The following is an 18693-nucleotide window of genomic DNA, read 5'->3' on the forward strand; positions in this document are numbered from 1 at the left end:
CCTAGCTCTGTGCTGCAGGTCTCTCAGGTAACAGGTGGCAGCTTCCCCTGTTGGATTCTAGGTATAAAAAAGAATGACCTCATAGGGGTGGAGCTCTGGGACTCCATACAGGTGGCAGTCACAGCCAGGTAACCCCGGAGCGAAGCCGTTTAGTAAGAAGGGGGCAGTTAAAACTCGTCACTCTGGTGGCTTCAACCCTGACCCTGAGGCACTGCAGCAAATAGCCGTTGCCTGCAAGTCTCCAAAGCTTGCCTTTGCCTCAGATGGAGCCCAGAGAAGCCACTGGGAAAGAGAACATGGGCACCAAGAAAAAGAATCTGACTTTCTTGAGGCCCAGGCTGTATATGCTGGAGAGAAGGAAGACCGACACAGTGGTTGACAGCAGTGTTCCTGGGGACCACTCTGGTACCTTGAGGAGGAGCCAGTCTGACAGGACCGAATACAACCAGAAACTACAAGGTAACCAACACAAATCATTTGTCCTAGGTTATTGCACAGCCAGCTCCGTTCTCCTACTCTTCCATTTGCAAAGAAATGACTTCAGGCAAAGGAGAAAAATCGAATATTATCTTCTCTGGAAGGAGGGAAATAAGGCAAATCGGAAAAATTTTAAAAATAAGAAAATGAAAGTAAATGTCACTCATAAATTATGGGAAAAAAATTTATTATTTATTATGTGTTTCAATAGTTAACGAACCAATTCTGAATTATTCTGAATGTACTTTTTTCCTGGTGAGGGTAATATTTTTTCTGCAGTCTTCCTCCCTTCCTTCTCCCTCCTGCAGCCAATTTAAGAAGTGGGAAGCTCTAGAAAGCAAATGATTTAGACAGACAGTTTCTCTCAATAGATAGGTGTGGGATGTCACACTACGAGATCTCTCCAAGTAATTGTACTGAACTGTGATTGCGGTTATCTTAAACAGGGGCATGAAACTGCAATCATGTCTGTGAAAACGAGGAATGTCAGTCATTGGGTTGGTATAATAGGATTTGTTGAAAATCAGATAGGTGTTCATTCCTTCAGAGTGAATCCAATGGCATCCAAATATGGTAAGAGATGTTTAGCATGCTTAGATTGAATGACTCTTGAGGAAATGACTTCAGTTTATTTTGTGATGGTCATAAGAGAGTTTGACATACACCAGTTATTATAACACATCGGTTTAAGGCCCCGAATGTCTAGTCCTTCCCATCCACCCTCTCTTCTCGCTCCCTTTCTCTTGAAGGTCCCTTGTTCGAGTAAACTTCATTTTGATGCTGATTGTGCAATGTTTTAAGTATCCACTGAGGTACCTGTTATGTGATCCCCAGAACCTGTCTCTCCCACTTTGAGCACACTGTGAGTTTGAGCTCTTATAATCCCACCACGAGCTGTCATTCTGGACTGACAGATTATGATGAGGCTAGAAAGACCAATAGAACACACTTGTACTTAGTAGGTCTCTTTCCTAAAAAAAAAAAAAAAATGCTCAGACTTAGTTATACAAATTAATGAAATAAATTAAATTCATTTAAATGAAATCTTTAAAGATAACTACTGTGAATTAACGCTTTAAAAAAATCCTGATGGCTCAGGGTTAAAATGCAGTCAAGTTTTATCCTTAAAGGACTTTTTAAAAAAATGGGAAAGAGGTATTGTTTGATCTTTGAAATTAACTTTTCTCAAGGCAATGGATATGTTGGCAAGAATGCAAATTTTAAAGTCATACACATTTGTCTTGCAATCCCGGCTCTTCCACTTATGACTTATAAGATTTTGAGCAAATTACTTCTAATTTCTGAGCCTCAGTTTCCCTATCTATGAAAGTGGGACAATGATACTTACCACATAGTGTTGCTGGGAGAATGAAATCAGATAATTACATGACACACCTGGCATATTGGCTGAAATATGGGATGTGCACAATAATAGTTATTTTTTTATTTTAGGAATAATGGGACCAATAATGATAGAATTAGAATAAGACTTTATTCTATTAATCAAATTTACTAATTTACCAATCCATTTCAACTCTTTTTCTGTCTTTTGATGAAGAGACCACATAAACAAAGCCCATGGCTTCATCTCTAATAACATGTTTATTCTGTCTGAGATTCACTAATTCAGCAACTTTTTGGTCCAGATTTTCCATTAGCAAATAAAAAATAGAAATTCAGTTCCTAAACTTAGTAAAAAAAAAAAAAAAAATCTGTGACCACAAAAGACGGCAGATGTTTGTTGGTCTGCAGAAGACCTCAGGCTGCTTATGTACTCCACTAGCTTTGTGGTTTCCTTGTTGGATCCTGTCTTTGAAGCTAGAAGAAGACTCAGGAGTTAACAACCCATATTCCTAGAATTGTTTGTGTAGGAGAAAAATCATCAGGGAGTGGAGATGAGCACATCAGAGCTGTAAGACAGGTTGGCCCCTGATAAGTAACACTTTTCAGATGTAACCCTTAATAAAATCCGAGTCTGATATTAATGCCTAATAGAACTTTTAGTAAGATTCTCCTGTAACTGCTTTGGCATCAATAGAAAACATTTTCTCATTAGCATTCAAAGCAATCAGTTCTTTTGGGTTTGCACTCTGGTCTGCATTGTACCCATTATCATGCAGATGAATCCTAAATCACCTTAAGAAGTTTTTTTTATTATTATTATGGCAATGCTGAGAGTTTTTCCTCTGCCTACCTTGGAATTGGTAGTTCCCTGGGAGGCATTGGATAAAGATCTGAGCTGGTTAGAGCCCTCTGATGGATGGCCTAAAGCTACTGTGAGGTCACAAGGTGCTTTTCAACGCTGGAAAGAGGCCTTTGGGGCGCCTGGGTGGCTCAGTCGTTAAGCATCTGCCTTTGCCTCAGGTCATGATCCTGGGATCCTGGGATCCTGGGATCCTGGGATCGAGCCCCACATCGGGCTCCCTGCTCAGTGGGAAGCCTGCTTCTCCCTCTCCCACTTCCCCCGCTTGTGTTCCCTCTCTCGCTGTGTCTCTCTCTGTCAAATAAATAAATAAAATCTTAAAAAAAAAAAAAGAGGCCTTAGATTATTTAGCCAGAGTCCTTCAGTGCAGTGTTGTTATTTGAGTAATATGGTTCACTGCTCTGTCTCTTCGAGAAAATTCTCTGGGTTCTGGGAAATCTGTGACCTTTCTTTGGTGCCCCTGGGTTCACCTCTTAACTCACACTACACAGTCTACTTGTTCAATTCACTTTCTGGCTGACATCACTTTAGTAGTGTGAATCCTAAATTGTAATTTCTTTAAAAATGGCACACTGGGTAAGAGCTACTACATTAAACAATAGAACATGGTTCTGGGGGCACCTGGGTGGCTCAGTCAGTTAAGTCTCCAACTCTTGGTTTTGGCTCAGCTCATGGTCTCTGGGTCATGAGATCAAGCCCCACGTTGGGCTCTCACACAACAGGGAGTCTGCTTGAAAGAGTCTCTCCTTCTGGACCCTCACCCTCACTCGGGAGCACGTGTGTGCTTTCTCTCTCTCAAATAAATAAATCTTTTAAAAAATAACATGGTTCTAATGAGAGTACTTTAAAATCTTTGTAGAAGGTTGTGATCACAACATAGTCACTAAGCCTCAAGTTTTGCAATAATAGTCCTTTGCTAGCTTACTCTTAATAGCTCCTATATTCCTTCAACAGATTTGTTCAGGTAATTGGCATTTATTGGGTATGTTATGTGGTGAGCAAAACCAGAATGTATGCCAGGGATTACAACTACAAAATCATTAAGAAAAAAAAAAAGTCTGACCTTTACTCCAAAGGGGCTTAAACTCATTGGGAAAGATAAGACAGGTAAACAAATGCAATAAAGTGGCATGAAAGAATACAGGTGGGATCAGCGGGTCCATAAAAGGAGGAAATGGTCTATTCAGGATTGGGCAGGGGAGGTTGTTGGAAAACATTGTTAAGAGTTGATAAGGTGGGCACCAGGAGAAAAGCAGGATGGGGAGAGAAGCATGTTTTAACTTCTTCATCATACTGATCTCTGTCTGAAATTAGGTAGTTTGTTTCCTTGTTTATTGCCTATTATTGACTCCCACTTGTTCTCCCATCTCTCATCCCCCACTCCGTGAAAAAGACCCTATCTGTCTTGGTAACTGTTCCCTCTCTACACTTAGAATCATGCCCAGCCCACCGTAAGCATTCAGTATCTTTCAAATAGAATGAATGACTTGAACGAGCTGGTCCAGGTAGGGAATCAGTGTGAGGAAAGACCTCGGAGCCTGAATTAATAGCCCTTGTACCTTTGAATGTGAGGATACATGTCTCCATTAATAAAGATGATTCTTCAGGAAAAAAGAAATAAACATATTAGGGATGAAAATGTACAGTGTTGCCTAGATAACAAATAATTCTCAGTGGAAGCCTATTTCATTCCTGACTCTACATTTTAGAGCACAGCAGACCCTCCTTCAGCTCATTCCTCTTCTTCCATTCATCACAAGAGCTGCATCACCTTACCTTCCCAGCCAGCTCAGCTCCTCATTGCCATTTTACTGGGGAGTCACGGAGAGTGATCAAGGCAGGGGAAACTGACTGGCTGATATATTAAAACTCTTTTCTTTGGGAAATGATTTTGTGTATGATTATATGTATGAACTATACATTTGAAATATGCCTAATTTAAAAGTTATGTACAAGTGTGTCTGTATGTATGCAGATTATCTAATTTATCTACAGTATGCAAACATAGTTATGTATGTGTACTTGAGACATACTTCTGTAATGATTAAAACTTTTTATAAAATGTTTATTGATTAACATTCAGCAGCCTTTTCTGAAAATCTTACATGATTGATATGACTGATATTACAGGCCTCAGTGTGGGTGATATGGGATGAATGTTTATGTCCCCTGCAAATTTACATGTTGAAGCCTAATCCTCAATGTGATGTTATTTGGAGGTGGGTTTTGGGGAGATAATCAGGTCATGAGGGTAAAACCCTGCTGAATGGGATTAGTACCTTATAAGAACAAGCATGAGAGACCTCGCTCCCTCTCTCTCTGTTCTCTGTCATGTGAGGGTCTGAAAAGGCAGTCATCTGTCAGCTAGGAAATGGGCCCTTATCAGACACTGGATCTGCCTTAAACTTGGACTTCCCAGACTCCAGAACTAAGAGAAAAATAAATGTTTGTTGTTTAAGCCATCCAATCAATGGTATATTTGTTGTAGCAACCCAAACTAATTACGACAGTGGGTCAGTTACTTTTATTCTATATGGCCATACTAAACCTCTGGTTAATTTTTTGGCCTATGTACGTTCTTTCTTGTCAAGTATCAGGTGAAAGAGTGAGAGCTAATGGGTAAAGTGTCATTACTGTTGCTGATAACACAAGTCAAACCCACATCTCCAATTCATAATAGGTCCATGGTCTTGTCTTTTCTTTCTTTCTTTCTTTTTTTGTATTCAAAGACTATTATATCATTCTCATTAAGAAAGGACTGCTTGGTTGTTTTTTTGAAAGCCTAAAGTGTTTTTACTGTGGTGATGATAAGGAACCAACTTACTGATGAACGTTATACAGAATAACATATATTGTAGGACAAAGACAAGTGGCTTAAATCATAAGTTAGATGTGGTAAGATTATGGGAACATTTAATTGGTAATGATGTTTAAGAATACAAACCAATCTGTAAGTGAGCAGGAGGTATAGTTAACATTGGGAGATTTGGTAATTTGGCCTAGGGAAGGGTAGAATAAAACTAATTGTGTAGCTGTCTGAGCACGTTTCTATCTTAGTGCTACAAGCCCTTTGTGTTCCTCCTGTTCTTTGAGCATTTAATAAGTCTTTTTTTATGTGCCTCTGTACACCCTTTACTGAAGTGGGAAATACTTGGATCAGTAATGTAACACCAGTGTGTAAATAAGGTGTTTTTCATATTTTGAAGGGTAAATCTTTATAAAAGTCAAGACACTTGTAAATCTGAGTAATTTCTGTCTCATCACACACATAGAAGCCAAAAAAAGCATGATATATTACTTTCCTTCTTTTTTAGTAAAGGTATTTTATGGTTTGGGGAAGAGTCATTTGAATTAAATAAAGGGTGAGTCCCAGGAATCAAGAAGTTGGAGCTGTTCCGCTACAATCACATTGTGGTAAGAAAATTTATTCCTGTGTTCTACTTATGGGACACTAGATAGAACTTTCTTGAAAGTAGCAAATCCAGCTTCTAATTGCATTTTTTTGTCCACAAAAATTATGAGTTTATCAAAACAAGAAATGAGAAATCAAGAGGGAAGGAGGGAGGAATGGAAGAAAGGAAGGAAGGGGAGAGGGAGGGGGAGGAGGGGTGGGGGGAGGGAAGGAGCACCGGGAGGGGTGGGGGGGGGGGGGGCAGTAGGGAGGGAGAGAGAAGAGAGAAAGAGGGAACTCAGAAGTAGGAAGCAAGGATAGAAATGTACCTTAAAATAATGGTAGAGTTGGGGAAAGATGGCTGAGATTTAAGCTACATTCATATTTGTCTCTGTAGATACAGGAAAGGAAAAAAAAACCCTCTTTTTATAGAATTACCTCTTCTTGACATAATCATGCTAACTTCAGTACTTTTGTGGATATTGATTTCCTGGGAAGGGTGCAATTATTGAAACAACTGCTGAACTTGTAAAAAGCAGTATCACCCTTAGAACCAGGCAAGACTTGGCTTCAGGTTATGCCTTCAAGTGCCCCTCTGTGGCCCCCTTTCCACCAAGAAGGTGAGGAGTCCATGGGGCCAAAGTTACTGACTACGTGAGAACCTTACCTTTATTTCTAGACCAAGTTCAGGGAACCTGGGACCATGGAACCTTCTGCTCAACAGGCCCCAATAGTGGCTCCAAGGCCTGCTGGACCCCTTGCCCTCCCCGCTTCCTCAGGGCAGACTGTGGTTGCTGGTGCGCACACTCTTGGGCCTGAGGGACAGTTGATTATGGAGGTGTGTCTGGAGCTTGATCAAGCTGGGGTATTCACATCATGCCTACGGGCCCCTTGTGGGAGGGAGAGAGCTGGAAGAGGAAAAGTAGGGATACAGGCTTCAGGACTTGGGAAGGTGAGTGCACCCCAGGGCCTCCTACTAGATTTTGGCATGAAACTCTGAGGGAGCTGAAAAATCTAATTTGAACTTGGCCTTCCAGATTATTATGAAGGTATATTTACCAACACAGAAAGATGTAACACATTTTATTTTTATTTTTTTAAAAGATTTTATTTATTTATTTGAGAGAGAGAATGAGATAGAGAGCACAAGACGGGGGAGGGTCAGACGGAGAAGCAGACTCCCCGCTGAGCAGGGAGCCCGATGCGGGACTCGATCCCAGGACTCCAGGATCATGACCTGAGCCGAAGGCAGTCGCTTAACCAACTGAGCCACCCAGGCGCCCGCTATAACATATTTTATTTAACAGTTTGCCAGCTTGACTCACAATTGTTAAATATGTAGACATGATGTGTTGGCCTCCATTTGTACACTCAAGGGAGGCTGCTTATAAGTGACTTTTGGTTGTAAGCTCTGTTTGAGACAGGTACTTATTCTATACTGGGTGTGAAGAAGAAGAGGGAAGGAAAGGCAGAGAGGAGAGACTGTCATCTGCTCGCAACTGTGCCGGCCTGGAGACTTTCACACATTTTTATTTAATCGCAGCACCTTTTCAGTTCTGGTCTCATAGTTGAAAAAAACAGGTGCATAGGGGAGGAAAGACTTCCTCTACCCTCCTGGGATCAATAGCTGGGCCTAGGAAATAAACTGACAACAGGCAGATCAACAGGAGAAAAGGTATACAAGTGTATTGATTTTAAATGTTACCTGCTGGGTGGCATCACAGGGGGGAAAAAAAGTGCACACCCCCAAAATGGTGAGATTTGAGAGCTTATATAGCAGCATAGTGTGAACGGGAAATGGAGATGTAGGGGAGAGTAAACCATTTTAGGAAAGATGACTGGGTCCTGAGAAGAACAGATAGGGAGGTAATATTTTGTGACAAAGTTTTTCTGGGTGTGGTGTCAACTTCTAGTTTTCTCTCCTATGGTAAAACTCAACGCTCCCCAGTTGATGAAATTCCTGAGGAGAGGATTTATGACAGTTGAGTTCCTTTTGGTGTATCTGTCTTTAGGCAGATAGAGGGAGTGCAGAGAAAGCCTCTCCCTGAACTTGCTGTTTATCAAGTGCCTTCAGCTCCAAATCATCAATATACCAAGGCAGCATATTTTGGGGTGTCATGTCCTGAACTCCTTCAGGTGGTAGAGCTTGGATCAGAACGCGGGTGCTTTCAATATTTGCAAATAAGATGCATCTAATTCATTGACTTTGTAGGTATTCATCTGTATGGTTTACTAGTAATGAGAAGTCAAAGCAATTTGAGGATCACAGTACATGTTTTGTAATGTGGTGACATTCCTCTGCTACGATGCTAAAGCCTGACCTATTAAATTTTTCACTTTGGAATACATATCCTTTCTTTGGAATTATTGTGACACTCCCCTGCAAGAGTGTTACTGTTTAATAAATGCTCTTTTTGTTTAATTGTCAGGAAACAAAATTACAAAGTCAAGTTAAGCAAGCCTGCCCTATAGTATAGCTTGGTGATCTCCATTTCCCTCTTCCTTGATTATCTTGACACTATTTCTTTCATTTTATGCTTGCTGTCATTTATTTATTTGCATCTCAAAAACCAATATACAATCCAAACCCTGTGAACACTACAGCAATGGGGATGGGGTGGGTGGGAGTAGGGGTGGTGGTGTATGCATGCACAAATGAAAAAAAAAAGGAATTATATACTAGGAACAAGCAGCTCATTATCTGGTAGGTGATATTTCCGTAGAATTCTATGAAGTCAACCTAAATTGGGAATCTTAAATGCAGCAGGAAAATAGTGTTATGATTAAAAGCCTTTGTCCTAGGTTGTTCTGAACAATTTTGTTCTTGATTAATGAATCAGAGAATAAATGGAACACTCTAGGATACCTGTGCTGAGGCCCTCGATAGAGAATGTAATCTTGACTGTCTGACATCCAGTTCTGACTCAAAGAAGAAAACTTAAAGGTCATGTCATCAAGCTACTGATCTGAGAACTCTGAGTCATTGCAGCCCCTCACAGAATTGTCTTTCCTGAATGCTTCTTAATGTTAGGCCTTCAGTGTCACTACAAAAAGCTGTCACAGATTTCTGCTTCTGTCTTTGTTGTGAAATAGTTGATGAAGACATTGTTTACTTCTCTCCGTGCCATCAAGTTTTACTCAAGGAAAAACTTTGGGTCCTCTTAAGAATGAAACATGTATCGCTCCCGGATAAAAAACAAACAATTTTCTGTATTTAGCTTCCTGGAGCTTAGAGTCCAATTTGTACTGAATGCTTGGCATTTAGAGTAGCTGATTTCTTTGCCTAAAAGTTTCTTCCCTCAAATCTCAGCAAGGATGGATTCTCATCATCAAGGCCTCTGCTCTCCTTCTGGGAGAGTCCTTCTTGGACCATCCTACCTGAAGAGGTGTAAGGAAGGAAAGACGTTTCCTTTATCCTCTTAGCTTCCATGGCTGGGACCTGTGAGTTGAACTAACAAAAGACAGATTAACAGGAAAAAAGCATATAGATTTTATTTCATGTTAACAATTTTATATGGCATGGAAGGAGTCATAGAAAGAAGTGAAAATCCCCAAAAAAGCTATTAGACCCATGGTTATATACCATTTTAACAAAGAATGATAAGTTGTGGAGACATGAGAAGACAAAGGGAAAAAGGGCTTGGCCTAGGGATGTGAAATTGTAGGAAGTAAACAGCAAATATGTGGGGGGCACTCATGGAATATAAAGGTTATTTTTTTTAGTGAGGTTTGTACAGACTCATCTTGATGTCAAGATTACCCCATTTCTGGGCATAAGAATGTTCTCTTCCTGATAGCGGGAGGGCATATTTCTCACAAGAAACGTATACTTTGTTTTTGGGTACAAAGTAGGGGGAAGGAGAGCCCTTCCTGCATCTCGTATTTCTCAGTTGCCTTCAGCTCAAAATAATCAATATGCCAAAGCGGCATATTTCCAGGTGTTCAGGACCTTCTGGGGCCTTTGTACCACCTACTGCCTTCTAAAATTACACTATCCCATTTTCACCTCTCTTTTCCATTTGAATATAATTCTCTTTGGAGATAGAGATTTAGTCTTATTTTAACATTTTTTTTAAAGATTTTATTTATTTATTTGAGAGAGAGAGAATGAGAGATAGAGAGCACGAGAGGGAAGAGGGTCAGAGGGAGAAGCAGACTCCCTGCTGAGCAGGGAGCCCGACTTGGGACTCGATCCCGGGACTCCAGGATCATGACCTGAGCCGAAGGCAGTCGCTTAACCAACTGAGCCACCCAGGCGCCCCTAACATTTAAGCAGTGCCTGGTATATGGTAGATGCTCAGCTCAATGACGAAAAAATATTAAGTGACTAATGACAACTATATTGAACCTTATCATTGATAGATTCATCTTAAAGATTCTGTCATTCCTATCGCCCCATTACTTAATTGTAGCCAACTTTTGGGTTAGCTGCTCTAAATTCTTTTACTGTAAAGGGAGAAACACTATAAATAAATAAATCTAATGAAACAAGAAAAGAAATAATTTCTTAGCCAAAGAAATGAGATGTCAGTTTTAATGAATTTATTCAATAAGCATTTGCTCGGTGTTCATAAGTGCCAGATATTGACTAGATCCTGAGAATACAGAAATACATCAGAAGCAAACCCCGTCCATTGAGTGACAGGCAGCGAACCAATAATTGTAACAACATGGTAAGTGGCTGAAGTGTGGCTGTAGGTTGAGTTTCTGGATTGCAGGTTCTTAGATGGAGAGTAGGGTGCAGGAGAGAGCTTATGTTCTTGTGACCCTCACCTGGGGAAGAGAAGGGAAAGGCACAGAGCTGAGAGAGAAGCAGTTGCGCTCTGATCCTGTCTCAGAGGAAGCCTTAGTCAACTCTAAAGACAAGTCCTAAAGGTAACATGATTCTTCAGAGTTGTCATCAGTGGTACAAAGGACCTGGCCCTACATCACCCTTTAAGTGGCTGGGGCCACCTTGGGAAGGAGGTATGACCTGGGAGGTGTTCTTACCTAAAACAGTTCCAGAAGAGGGCCTGTCTGCTGGGGGCTCACCCTGCAGCTGGGGCAAGAAGTCTTTTGCTCCTGAAGGGAAACTGATCAGCTCATCACAGCATTCACCTCATATTAAGTGGTTATTATTATACTAGAGATACAATAAAGCGATATAAGAATTGTGATGACAAAGAGCTTTATCGCACCTCTAAAATTTAGTAAAAATTAGAGACATTGAAATCTGAATCTTGAGTTCCAGTTTGGATTGTTTGGGGGCATGGAGTGGTGGGCATTCCAGACAAAGCGATTAAATGTGTCCTACTACTTGGGGCATTAAAACTAGTTTTCCTGTTCGAGGGTTCATTCATAAATGAAAAAGATGGTACTAACACCACCTGAGCATGTGTACTAGGCACATAGGTGCATTATGTCATTTTATGCTCTAAACAACTTAGCAAATAACGTATTATCCCGATAACATTCTGACAATATTGGATCCTGACAGGGTCCAAAACACAACAAAAGAGAACCCCCAAAAAAGCACAAAATGAAACAGATACTGTCATATGTTTATAGATGATAACACTAAGGTTAAGAGAGATCTAGCCATCTGTCCCGCAATCACATAGCTAGTAAATGGTGAAGACTAAGTTTCACCGAGGTTTGCTTGGCTCCAACGTACATGCTTTTACAACCACCATGTAATCTCCATTGTTCTAACCTTAGTTTTTAGTACTTGTACCTGTTTTGTGATTTATTTTTAAGGCATTGACTGATTTTGATAAAATTTTGAACAATACTCAAAAATATCAAGAGACTCTTAATTTCTGCCAGTACATTCATCTGCAATCTTGAAGTAAACAGTGACCAACAAGTGTATTCCAGTGGCTGTATTATTTTATGCTTTTCAACAAAATGTTATATGTAGATGTGTTAGAAAGATGCACAACTGTAGTGTTGAGTTATATGCTTTCTAGATTCACTAGAATATTCCACTTTAAGAATAAAAATCTCATTATTTAAGTTATTTAATCTTGGAAAACTACTCTTCATCACTAACAACAGAGCACACAGCATGATGGGGATGTCTGATGAAAAACTGAGTTGGAACGTCAAGCCATATTGCTCCTCTGGCTTAAGAGCCCTCAATGCTTTTCCATGTTCTATAGCAGTGGTATCCAAAGAGGTACAGATAGCCTAGGAGTTTTTCAAGACAACCCATTATGTCAAGAAAAAATAAGTTTATTTTTCAGTTTTATCCTTTGAAAATATTTATTTTTTAGTATTCTTTATAATGTACATGATACGTTAGTACTATACATATATTAGATATTCATGCTCAAAACAGTTTGACACATGATCAAAAAAATTGGGAATGAGGGGCGCCTGGGTGGCTCAGTCGTTAAGTGTCTGCCTTTGGCTCAGGTCATGATCTTAGGGTCCTGGGATCAAGCCCCGCGTCAGGGCTCCTTGCTCAGGGCAGAGTCTGCTTCTCCTTCTGCCTCTGCCCCTCCCCCCACTCATACTTTCTCTCTACCTCTGTCTCTCTCAAATAAATAAAATCTTTAAAAAAAATGGGGATGAAATTATGACCATGCTACAACATGAATGAAGCTTGAAGACATGATGCTAAGTGAAATAAGCCAGACACAAAAGAGCAATTATTGTATGATTCCACTTACTTGAGGTACCTAGAGTAGTCAGATTCATAGAGGCAGAAAGTGGAATAGTGTTGGCCAGAGGCTGGGGAACAGGAGAGTGGGGGTGCTTAGTGTTCAATGAGTACAGAGTTTCAGTTTGGGAAGATGAAAGAATTCTGGAGATGGATGGTGGTCATGGTTGACGTGGATGTACTTAATGCAGCTGAGCTCTACACTTAAAAACAGTGAACAGGGTACGTTTGATGTCAGGTATAACACTAAAAAATAATAAAGGTAGGAGATTCCAGGTTGTAACAATGGATACAAGGCCTCAATTACAACTTGACCCCATCTTTTCATGCTCATCTCTGCGGACAGTTTTTCTTTGGACTGGTATAACTTGCTATGTGCTGTTTCTTCAAACTGGAGTGCTCTCCCTCACCCTGTTTGCTTTATAACCCCCTACTCATCTTTCCAAGTCAATAGTTCTGAGTCTTAACACACAAAAGACATTTGTGTATCACATCCTCTATACATTTCTCATATTCACTATTTACATGTCACTGGGTCTTTTACTTGATTGAATTTCTCGAGGACAGGAACACTTGTATGCTGGCCAGAACTCAATGATCACATTTGTTGAGTAAATGAGTGTGTAAATGAATAAAGACTAAACAGTAAGTAGGTGGCATAACGTTTATGCAGTGGACATCCTGGATGGGGATAGGAGGCCCTTCCCTCCGGTGGGCTCCTTTGAAGTCCCATCTTGAGCACTTTACTTACTTCAGGGTCACAGCTCCTGGATATGGATTTAACCCAGATGATATTTAATCCAGACAAAAATTAATCAATGTTTATCTCATCTCATAATCCTCTTCTCTATATTGTGTTTGGCTGGATCACCCTTACAGTCCCACCCTCATTAGCAAGGGCATACAAAAATCACACCTACTTCATGATGGAGGACCCACAGGTTCTTCCTTGGAATGCAATCTCACATGCTTATAACCAGATATGGATAAAGAAATTAAATTACTTTTGGTCTGGGCAAATGAAAGATTCTAAGCAGTGATTCTCTCCTTTTCTTTGTTAACCAGTCTATACATCTAAAAACAGAAATAATGTACTTAAAAATAGTTTAGAGTACTGACCAGAGTTTGGCTTGCTTGTGAATGCCACACCAATGAGACAATTAGGATTACCATTATGTTACAATGGTGCTACAGGTTTTAAAATATGAAAATCTTAACCAAACATTTAAAAAATACTACAATTACAATCTCACAGGGTGCTTTTGTTTCATTATTCTGAGCATTTCTGTGTAGAGTGCAATATTAAATTAAGATGGGAATTAGATTTCTTTTAATGAAGGAATTCTTGGAAAACAAAGTCAATACTTCCCTGACAAAATCAAAGCTTCATTGTATTGTAGTTGCAAATAATTTTTTTTATGTATTTGATTTTTCAAATACAGAGTATAATCAACATATAGCTGTAATTAATTTTTTCAGTGAAACATTAATCAAATAAGATTTTGGATTGGAATAAACCTATCAGGAAAGCTCAAGCCTTGTATCATTTTTAGTATATGTTATTTTAAGTATGTACAAATTCACAATGACAACAATAATTATACCAAACAGAACATTCAGGCCACAATTTGATCTTATTTCAAAATACTCTCCTCCATGTTTATGCTTGTGTTCAACCCTGATGACTTCTTCTGTCCTCAGATTACATCATGTATAATAAGAGTCTATTCATGTACTCACTGTATATAATACGTGCACATATACTACACATTTATGTATACTATATACATATATACTTACACATGGCTCATTGTGTTGTGTGTGATGTTTGGAACCCATAGCCTGTAATAATTAAATTGAACTAAAAGAGTCTGTTTCAGTTGGTTGTGAGGAAAGCCAACCCTGTTTCTCATTTGTCTAAAATCTATAAAAATAAAGAATGGTGTACTCCTCTATCTAGGTCAGCATAAAGTTTTTGGTGATAAAAAGAGGGGGAAAAAGCAATCACACTCTGATAATTTGCACACAAATTGCCTTAAATTTATCTTTACCCTAAATTCATGTATGATTAGCAAACTGATTTTTTTAAGAGAAGACAATGATGCTTCTCCCACTCCCACACCATGACTTACTTCTCTCTAGAATTCTGCTCAAAAATCACCTTATTAATGAGGCCTTCTGTGACTTCTCACAGTAGAATTGTAACTACTAACCACCACCTGCTTTATTTTCTTCCATAGTGCCTTATCACTATCTGGCATGCTAGATACTTCTTTATTAATCAGTTTATTGTTTCTGTTCCATCACTAAAATAGGAGTTTCATAAGAGCTGAGGGTTTTCTCTTTTTTTACTGCTGTATTGCCAGCATCTAGAACAGGATTTCTCAACATGAGCACGACTAATATTTTGGACCAGATAATTCTTTGTTGGAAAGGCACTGTCCAGTACATTGTAAGATATTAGCAGCATCCCTTACCTCTACCCATTAGATGCCAGTCACCCCCCTACAGTCCCCCAACCGTAACAGCCAAAAATGACTCCAGATATTGCCAAATATCTCTGGGGGTGAGGAACGGGGGGAGGAGGGGAGCAAAATTGTTGGTTGAGAACTACTGATCTAGAACAATGCCTGGCACAGCAAACACTCAATAAATATTTGTTGAATGAGTCCCAAACAAGTGGATAAAACCAATATTTCTCACTGAGCCAAAATTCTGCATTTTCAACAATAGAACAATTACAACAGAAAAATTGAATACAGTGAGGACTTCACAAGTAAAGTTCCCTTTCTATTCAGGGCTTAAAATATGTCCTCTTTCACTAATCTCCTGCTAAAGGCTTTGAATAAAGACATTTCCAGAAAGTCGCCATTTATTTAGTTCCTAATTGTTTTGGCTGCACGATGCTGCTCACTGGAGGGGCCTGTAAATTGAAACCAATGCCACTTAAGTATTTTTCAAGCCAGGTAAGCTTTGTTGCATTCCTTTTGGAAACCCACTCTTTTGCTTTCTGTAGCAATTAGCAGTCAGTGGAAATAAATCACACGTCCTCCGAATGAGAATAAAATATTTCCCTGCCCCAATGTTTGAGCTTTCAAATTCTGAGCAGTGGAGGGTCTGCTCTTTCACGTTTTCTCTTAATACTTCACTGGCTCCTCTCCAAAACCTGCCTGACATGCAATTATTTTCAACCTATTTCACAGAAGGCCTGCTCCATTCATCTTCCTGTGGGTCAGATTTCCATTGAAACTGATAAAAGATTTTACTGTGTGAAACTTAAGTCAGTAGGGTTCAATGCAATGCTAAGCCAAGGTTTTTTGGGTTTATGGGGGCAGACATGAAATATAGTAGAGAGAGGGATGAAAGAGCATCCACGATCATATCTGAGGGGTTGGTAATGATCTGTCTGGAATAAAACCCTAGATAGAATTATGGGTGGTGTTTACACTGTATGGGGAGAAAGGGGGCTGGCCAGGAGAGGGTGACGGTCAGAAGATCTGAACTCAATTTATGATTCTGGTACTTAAGGTAAAAGACTTTCTTCTTTAGAAATTAGTTCCTTTGACTATATAATGAGATAGAACTGGATAGACTTTATCACCTTGTCTCCCCTACCTGCTTTTCCCCCATTGTTCCCTATTTCTTTAAATGGCATTGTTACCCTATTAAGAGTCAGAAATCTGAAAGTCAGCTTTGACTTTTCTTCTCCTCTGCCCCATACACTGATTGCTCACCTGGCTTACCTCCTAAATTTCTCTTGATCTCTTCAATCCTCTCTCTCCTCTTGGCAACCAGACAAAGTGTAACTGCCTCCGTCTCTCCCCCATAGCTGGACTGTTGAGGTTCAAGGCCACTTCACTGCCTCCCTGCCTTCAGCCTTGCTCCCCACCCTCGTCCCGGAAATCTGGTTCTACTGAGGCCAAAGTGATCTTGCAAAGAGAATCTGATCTTAGAATTAGGAGTCCTTAGAAATTCCAGATTCCTTAATTACGCTTTTAAGATCTGTCTTCTGATAATTTTTCTAGACTCATCCCCTCACCACATTCTCTGATATTTTCCCTTCAGTCACACTAAGCTTTTTTCAAATCTTCTTTTGCTGCCAAGTCTTTGGATACTACTCCTTTTGCTCAAGACACTTTCCCTTCTTGAGTAGTCTGAAAATTTCTGAGTTCATTTGTGTCACTTCTCCGGCAGGCCTGAACTCTGTCTAGGTGGTACTATGCTCAGTACAGGTCACAGTTTATTGTAATCCTATTTGTACACAAGTTTTTAAATACTGATTTTTTAAAATTACAATGTGATTTGTTTGCACAATTCTTCTAGAGTAGTCTTCTCTTAAATCGTTTACAGTTGTCACATTCAACTCCTAATAGAGCAGCAATATTTTGGCAATGTGACTTTATCAAATCATTTCAAAGCCTTTAAGTAGTTTTCATGGAAACACACATACTCTTACTCTCATACTTCCTCAATTGATTTAGGTTTAATTAAATTAATGTAATTACAATAAGAAGTACAATGGAATCAGGGTTTTGGCTGCATACCACTAATTCTTGAAAAACATACAACCTAATCATTAAGTGGAGAAGCACTTGGACATCATTTGGAATGTTTTAGGGAGGGAATGGGATTTAGCCTGTGACTTTAATAACCTGCCTTTACTTCTAGAGTTACATTTCTTAACAGAAAAGACTGTTATTTTATTTACTATTATGTTCCTAATGTAAAGCACAGTACCAGTTCAAACATAATATGTAATTTTAAAAATTGCTACTAAATTAAATACCAGGTTTAACTCTAAAAACTATAGAGCTTATAAAATTGCTAACACCTTCAAATTCTGACAATTTTATTCATATTTAACTGTGAACACATTTATGGTTGTAATGAAATTATGAATCAAGTCAGGGTCAGGTTCTTGTATTATGTTACCCTTGTGTTCTCCATAGTCAAGCGACTTAGCAGGTTGCTCAGTGAATAAGTGTTGAATGGTGTGTGTGTCTGCCTAGTCTGGTCTTGGGGTATGGGGGGGCTGGTGAGGGCTGGTGTTAAGGCTTTGGGCACGACCTTAAACTTGGTGTATGGAAATATTAGCCCCAACTTCTCTTTATTAAGAGATAAGTGAGATTTTAATATAATTACAGAAATCAAAATCCATGATTATTTATTGCTAGTCACCGATAAATAATATCAGCTAAGAACCTTAATCCAAATAAATAAGGATCTAGGATTTTAAAACTAATTATTTGTGGTTTTTAGCAGGACATATATCCTATTTTAGTCATCTTCTTGCTCTTTCAACTTTCCTGAGAAGCATACCATTTTCAGTGAATTTCTCAGAAACTCATTTGCATTGATGATTTAGCTTCAGGGTAAATGGGAAAGAATCAGATTTTTAAAATTCGTGGGTTTATATTATGCCAAACAGCATGCGAGGGCTATATCCCCACCTCATTTGAATTCAGCCTAAGAAATAAGAGTGCACATTTGGCCTGGTCCTGAACTGACTGTGTTGAAGTCTTTGCCATATTGTGCTTTTTCCCAGAGCAGGTCCAGAGCGAAGGAAGGTAATTTCCTGATGGATGCTCGGTCTCCCCTCCCACCCCTGGAACATTTCCAAGAGAGAAGGAAAAAAAAAAAAAAAGAGGAAAAGCAGGTGCAGCTATTCAGAACCAGATAGAGAAAAATGGCAAGTAAATCATGGTCATAAAAATAATGACTGGCATTTTTTTGAGAGGTTTCTGTGTGTCAGACACTGAGTTTAGCAATTTGGATGCTTTATCTCAATTCTCACAACTTCCCAGCAGTGAGTAGTGGTTAAAATGCAGGTCTAGGAGCCAGACTGGCTCAGGTCTGAAGCCACTTACTGTGGTGTGACCTTGGGCCTTAGCCTCTGTGTGTTTCAGCTTCCTCGTGTGTAAATAAGAGGAAGGGAATTTAAAAATCTACCTTGTAGTGTTTTGGTGGGACTTGAAGAGC

At 39.5% G+C, this 18693-nt stretch overlaps 1 protein-coding gene across 2 annotated transcripts in view; it reads left to right on the forward strand.

Annotated features, from left to right (window-relative positions):
• Positions 1-250: 250 nt before the first annotated feature.
• ARHGEF38 (Rho guanine nucleotide exchange factor 38) overlaps positions 251-18693 on the forward strand; it is a 121723-nt gene continuing 103280 nt past the window's right edge. For both annotated transcript variants that reach the window (XM_025873731.2, XM_073891203.1), the window contains exon 1: positions 251-459. In XM_025873731.2, the coding sequence (XP_025729516.1) occupies positions 264-459 (196 nt within the window). In that variant the 5' untranslated portion in view covers positions 251-263. The remainder of the gene's footprint in view (positions 460-18693) is intronic.

The sequence above is a fragment of the Callorhinus ursinus genome, unplaced genomic scaffold (assembly GCF_003265705.2).
Source record: "Callorhinus ursinus isolate GAN/ISIS: 27379988/994484 unplaced genomic scaffold, GSC_fseal_2.0 scaffold4, whole genome shotgun sequence".
In the NCBI taxonomy this organism is placed as follows: Eukaryota; Metazoa; Chordata; class Mammalia; order Carnivora; family Otariidae; genus Callorhinus; species Callorhinus ursinus.